The following is a 6,600-nucleotide window of genomic DNA, read 5'->3' on the forward strand; positions in this document are numbered from 1 at the left end:
TAGGCGCTACTACTAAAGAGAATAGCAGTAGCACTGCCGTGCAGGCCAGCGCTACTGCTAAACGGGGCCCACCTGCTGGCTCGTGCACACGTAGCAGTAGCGGCGCGGCAAAGAAGCGCTATTGGTAACGATTTAGTACTAGCGCGGGTTTACGACCAACGCTACCACTACTGGTAGCCACTATTAGTTGCGATGGGAACGCTTAGCAGTAGCGCATGCTATCAAGGCCGCGCTACTGATACTTCGTAACCTGTAGTGCTTGTTTTCAGCACGCGCTACTATTAGTTAGCAGTAGTACGCCGTAGTAACCAGCGCTACGGATAAGCATCTACCTATAAGGTTTTTCCTAGTAGTGATAAGGCTTGAACTCCTTCCATTGTACTCTAAAGATAGATAATCTACCACGCACATGCGCTAGGTGGCGGTACAAAGCCTCCCGTCATGTGAATTGTGGCCTCGATGTGGTCACGCTATTCCATCCCCAGTTGAAAATAGTTTCACACAATGAAAATTTAAGGCCTTGACACATGGTCATATATTTGGTGATTCGAGAAAAATATAATGACTTATAGTACCTTATAGTACCTCATCAGGAGTTTGATCTGCACGAACTACAGAATGAATTCAATAACAGGATTATAGGAGGCGCCTCTGTTCAGTGCCTGGGATTTAATCCAGTCTGGAATGAACAGGCGCATTCCAGGTACCACCCAGTTGCCTTCAGGACGAGCAAGGGATTTACCTTGTCTAACCAAGCTGTGGGTTTTATTATGTGCTTCTTTTACTTACTTGGCTCATGCAATCGAACATACAATTCTTCTACTCAAGGTGACAAACACCTATACAAAGATAACAATAAACCAACGCAACATGGATACGTACACTTTTGTGAAACAATCTTCTTCTATCTCTAAAATCTTCCTCCCCTATTACCCTTTTCATTCTTCAACCACATTCCATACTTACACCACCATCAGAATTTACCGTCGTCTCTATCAACAATTTTAGTAGCCCGTCGAACAATAAGATTTCAGTAGCCTGTCGAACAATTTCTCTAGAATCTCTACCAACAATTTCTGTAGAATCTCTATCAACAATTTCAGTACAAAAATCAGTTTTGACACATAAATCATGGAGAGGAACTGAAGGGGAGGCATAACTTGCCAAGAAGACGCCGCCACCGTCGTATTCCTCATCGAGCATGCAAGGGGGAGCTTGCTGACGTGGGGCTCGTTGGCTACGTCTCCTGCCGGTGGTGGCCTAGATCCGGCGCGTCCCGCCTCGCAACCACCATATATCAGCCGGAGCAGAGCACGGTGGTCACTAGAGAGGGGGGAAGCTAGGGGAGGCAGGCTAGCGGGAGCTGCGCGAGCAGGACGGAGCAACGGAGGAGGCAGTTGCAGCGTCGAGGAGCAGGGGAGCTGTGGCGGTGGTGGAGCATGGCAGCTGCGACGGTGGTCTGCGACTTCTGTTGGAAGAGGTCGGATCTCCGACGAGGCCCGGGGAATCTCTGGCGACGCACGCGAAAGCTGCGGGGAGATTCAAGAGGGGGGGGGGCTCCGGTAGGGGAGACGAGCGGGGAGGAGTGCGTCGTTTGTCGGGAATTGACTGAGGTTTTTTTTGCAAAATTATCACGGTGACATGCTTTTTTGGACGGAGGGAGTATTGATTTTGTATTGTATATGTTAATATTTTTCTCTATAAACTCTATGAAAGTTTGACTTTATACAACGCCATAACATTTTGTACATAAAGCAACCAAGCAAAATGAAGGAGCAATAATAAATGTTTTTTTTTTGTGTTATCATTTTGTACACAAAAGCAATCCCAAGCAAAATGAAACGTGGAAAAAGAGAGTGATCCCACACGCCTATTCCATCGCATCACCACACGTTTCACGAACCAGAGCCCGGTTGCACTAACAAGCTGCCCGCGCCGCATCACCACCTTCCATTTCCCCATCTAGGGTTGCGTGAGCCCCGCCACCGCCGGCCATGTCCGACCCGGCCTCCGCCCACGCGGCGCAGAGATGCGCTGCGGCGCCGCGGCAGCCGGCGACGAGGACGGCAGCGAGGACGACGCGGAGGAGGAGGAGGAAGAGCACGATGAGGTGGAAGAGGAGGAGGAGGAGGAGGAGCTGCCACCTGCCGAGGAGCCGCCGTCGCCGGCGGCCCCAGAACCGGTCTCGTCCTTTCCGGGGAACCCGAACCAGCTGACGCTGCTGTTCCAGGGCGAGGTCTACGTCTTCGAGTCCGTCACCCCTGACAAGGTCTCCTCCCCCCTCGCTCTGTGTTCATTCATGTTACATGGAAGCGAAAATCTCACGCGACCGAGCTAGCAAATTGATGCGTTTGACACTCATGCGCGGGAATTGAATACTTAATTTGATGTTGAGATTTTCGGTTTAATCATTCTAGCAAGGCGTGTTACTGTATAATTGATCAGGGTTAGTGCAGCTGTTCTGTGCATATCTCACCGCTTGCTTACGGTGACGAGTTCAGTTACATCGGCCGAAACAAATGGCTCAGATTGGTAGTATGATGCTATTTGTTTTGGTTAGAACTTGAAAATGTTTTCCTTGGTCACGTGGGATTTGAATAGCCACAGAATTATGAACTCCAATGATGCCTATAGGAAACTAGGCTAGTTTTTATGAATTGAACAGTACATAACCTCAGTAGCTCACAATAATGGGTTACTTCCGTACTGTACCACTGGCAGAAGCATTAGTCCTTGCCACTTTTGGCAGTTTGCTATCAACTCATAGGGTTTCTTGCCGTAAACCAAGTATGTGATGGCTTGTAATGACTACTTTTTTGTTGTTTTTAAGAGGGATTTGTAATTATTAGTTGCTATGGCCATACTTGATATTACCTATATCCAGGCATATAGAAAAATCTGTTGTCATATTCAGATTTCGATTTGGTACTCCTTGGTGCCGTTCTGTTTTATCTAAGTTGAAGTCCTTTTTCCAGGTTCAAGCTGTCCTGTTACTGTTAGGAACTGGTGAAATTCCACCCGGTCTATCTGCCATGGTTTTACCCAGTCAACGTGAAAATAGGGTATGTGGAAATTACTCGGCTGCATATATGCTAATCAATAATATTTCCCCCTTTATGATGTAATGTTAGCATTCTTCTGCAGGGCTATGAGGATTTACTTCAGAGGACAGACATTCCTGCAAAAAGGGTTGCTTCACTCATCAGGTTCCGCGAAAAACGCAAGGGGAGAAATTTTGATAAGCAAATACGCTATGCTGTACGCAAAGAAGTGGCACACAGGTTTGTACCTAGCCTGCCAGATTTGTCAGTTGTCTATTGTACCACCAAGTATTATCAGTAAAGCTGTGAATGAACCATGCACCATGGCATCGGTATTTAGTTTATTTTGGATCAGTCATAATCCTTATCATTATATCTATCGAGGAACTAATTCATTAGTTACTGCATTAGTCAGACCCATATCATTGTTGTGCCTACTGCTTAATCAGACCCATATCATTGTTGTGCCTACTGCTTAATCAGACCCATGCCATTCATGCTTCGAAACCAGGTGACCTTGCAAGAAGTGATTCTAAGATGACCAGTTCTGTAATAGGTCCTTATGTACTGTATGTATTCGGTCTTCTAAATTTTGACATAACCCTCCTTTCCTTGGAAAGCACAGACGGATTTTTTGATACCTTGACAAAGGGAATATATTAAAAAAATGCTGGATACCCGAGTTTAAAAAAGATCGCATACAAAATTAGTTTCCAGAGTAAAAATTTTCCTTCAGAAAAGGTAGGAAGCAGGGTTTTGTGTTATCTTTCTTTTGCTTGCTGAAGGAGTCTAGTAAGCTGTCATCTGTTCTCCGGGCCTTTATTTTTTTACAGTTATTTTGTGCTCCTTTGTGTGGATATATATTCACAAGTATCCACCTTACCATTCTTGAAAAAAACAAGACACTGTAAATGATGTACACAGATATGTTAAAGTTTACATCCATTTTGACAGTTAAGTATGAAAAATGCTGTAGTTTCGAAGCATTATATTTGTAATTGGAGGAGATATTGTGGCCCACAATGTTTCCTTAGGCTTTAGTTCATTTGAACATGTTGTCTTATCCATCTTAGTTTGTCCTAAATCTTCAACCAAGGGAACCACACAATTTGTTCTATCTTGTATTTGCTTGGTCAAAATTTGATCCAACAAATATTCACAAGGAAGAAAAGCTGAGACCTTGGTTGGCATGATGGTTGCCATATGCCACTGTCTGATAGCATACTGCATGTTTGTTGAGGAATATAGAGGTCTGTGATCATCAGGGTAGATGCTGCAAGCAAGGCATGGCTGGCTAGAGGCTAGGTTGGGGAATATAGTGGTTCCTATGAGGTACAAAAGGGGAAGATAGATCCTATACATCAGACGTCAAGCCATGGTTCCAACTTCAAGTAGCAATTAGTTGTAAGGAACATCGCATGTCTTAAGAATTTGATGCTCATATTTCTAACTAATCTCTCAGGATGCAGCGTCGGAAGGGGCAATTTGTTGGAAGAGCGAATTTGGAGGGGGAGTCCCCTTCTCCAGGCTGTGATCCTGTCTCCCAGGGCTCAGGCCAAGATTTCCTGTCTCGAGAATCAAAGTTGTCTTATCTTTGATCACTTGATCCACTTTTTCTGTCGTTATGTTATTGAACGGGAAAGGGATGACCCCTTTTCCCCGTATCATACTTGTTACAGGTGTCAGAATTGTGGCACTAGTGAAAAGATGACACCGGCAATGCGTCGTGGTCCAGCTGGTCCAAGGACTTTGTGCAATGCTTGTGGACTGATGTGGGCCAACAAGGTACAATCTCATCCTTAACATGCTAGACTGTTATTTTTTCTTCCTTTCTGATAGATACAGTATGATGCATGTTTTTTTTCTTCTTTCTTAATGTCCTAAACAACCCCTTTCTATGCCTTTCATGCTTTAGCAAACACAGTAATATTTCAATGGAGGTGGAGTTGCATTGTGTGGTTGCAAATTGAAATAACCATGTCTTAACAACGTCATCTTAACACCATGCTTGCTGTGATGGTGTCACAGGGCACATGTTAATGCGACTTTGTTCTGTCATCTTGTCCCAGTGTTGTGGACTTGCAGCAATGGTGCATGCTTGTTAGCAACTTGGTGGATAAGGATCCATTGAATATTTCAACCGAGTCATGAAGACATGGTTAATTCAACTATGCTGCCTGTTGAAGTTGTCACATATTTAGTTTTCAGTTTCTCCCTTGTTACTTCCTGTAGTCATGGAGGTATGTGATATGCCGATACACTTGCTTCAGTAGAAAAGCTCCGAGGTTTCTATGGCTGCGAGACGTCAGAACCATAAATAAGCTTGCAGAAAGGAAATAAACTGTTACATATGAAAAGAAATGGACCCTATCTTTTTCATCGTTTTAGCAGTGTTAGACAAGTTACTCATGTGCTGCTATTGTCTCTACTTAAGAGCGGAAAGAATCATAGAAATAGGTGGTGGTGATTCTCCGTGCAATGACCTGTCTTCAGTTTCAAGATTTAATTATCTTTTTCTGACTTCATCATACTTGCGCTTGTTGGTTCTGCCATTTTGGACTTGCAGCTATTTATTTCTGTATATTGGATTTTATGCAGGGCACCCTGAGAAGTTGCTCCAAGGCAAAAGTTGAAGCTCCTATGCTTGCAATTGAGCAGGTTCGTTTCTTCATCATCACTATTGATCATCCATTGGGTGATCGCTGCTTTTTATGCATACCGAACCCTGAATCTTCCATGCCCCTCTTAGTGCAACGCTGCTGTCGCCCAGTGTCAGACCGGAACCGATGTCAAAGCACTGCCAGCTCCAAACAACTACGACGTCGCTCCAAGCAACGGCGAAGCGTGAGCACGCCCCGTTGCTTCCTTTTCAAGTGATTCAGGCAATCGATTAACTCTGACTCTCTCTCTCGTCTTTTGCAGCATGGATAACAGTGTGACTGCAAACGCAACTGCTGCTGCGATGGAAGGAGCGCCGAAAGCGCAGTCAGAATAATTTACATCAGCATTTGATCATCGAACCCAAAAGACCCCGAATTCATCTTGTGTAGCCAAAATTCACGAAACACAGGATTCGCTAATCAGGAATACTGATTGTCATCAAGTGTACATCAAAATACTGATTGCCAGCGCCAGATATGTACGTAATTAACATAAGAGCGTCTGATCGAATCGACACGATGTTGGCATTCGAGGTGTTACATTCGGCTGCCCTTTGCGAGCAGCGCATTTGCATAATCACATTGATCGTTTTACGATCTTCGTCTTTCGTGGGACTCCCGGGTTGCTTTTTCTGATTCTGAAGGGAAGTTAGTCTGTTCGCTTGTTCGCTGAGCCTTTTTCTTTTTTTGCCTCCTTTGTGCCCCTCCCAAAATAGACTTATGCAGTTGTGTGTACTCTTGTCTGACTAACAACTGCCCTAGCACATCAGCCTATCATTTGTCTGCCCTTTGCGATACGGTGAATCGTGTCGTCAGGTGTATTTGTTCCCTGTATTTGCATATGTATATATGCCATCTGGATACATGATGAGAAATCAGTATGAAAACGAGTACTGCTC

The 6,600-nt window shown here is 44.6% G+C and overlaps 1 protein-coding gene across 2 annotated transcripts; it reads left to right on the top strand.

The window, feature by feature from the left end:
- The first annotated feature begins 1,862 nt into the window (after window positions 1-1,862).
- LOC125528592 (GATA transcription factor 18-like) lies at window positions 1,863-6,309 on the top strand. 2 transcript variants are annotated; one of them, XM_048693036.1, is made up of 8 exons: window positions 1,863-2,269; window positions 2,976-3,062; window positions 3,145-3,281; window positions 4,504-4,626; window positions 4,721-4,826; window positions 5,640-5,699; window positions 5,791-5,885; window positions 5,964-6,309. In XM_048693036.1, the coding sequence occupies exons 1-8, from the start codon at window positions 2,030-2,032 to the stop codon at window positions 6,034-6,036; spliced, it is 921 nt and encodes a 306-aa protein (XP_048548993.1). In that variant the 5' UTR covers window positions 1,863-2,029; the 3' UTR covers window positions 6,037-6,309. The 2 variants fall into 2 exon arrangements, with proteins under 2 accessions (XP_048548993.1, XP_048548995.1); XM_048693038.1 differs by having other exon boundaries at window positions 1,866-2,269; window positions 4,504-4,623.
- Window positions 6,310-6,600: the final 291 nt, after the last annotated feature.

Source organism: Triticum urartu, unplaced genomic scaffold (assembly GCF_003073215.2).
Source record: "Triticum urartu cultivar G1812 unplaced genomic scaffold, Tu2.1 TuUngrouped_contig_4975, whole genome shotgun sequence".
Lineage (NCBI taxonomy): Eukaryota > Viridiplantae > Streptophyta > Magnoliopsida > Poales > Poaceae > Triticum > Triticum urartu.

Bases quoted from the DNA above. Each gene is read 5' to 3' on its own strand.
- LOC125528592 (XM_048693036.1), top strand. From the start codon at position 2,030: ATGCGCTGCGGCGCCGCGGCAGCCGGCGACGAGGACGGCAGCGAGGAC. The intron at 3,282-4,503 runs GTTTGTACCTAG...CTAATCTCTCAG, and splicing joins CGCAAAGAAGTGGCACACAG to GATGCAGCGTCGGAAGGGGC. The intron at 4,827-5,639 runs GTACAATCTCAT...GATTTTATGCAG, and splicing joins GACTGATGTGGGCCAACAAG to GGCACCCTGAGAAGTTGCTC.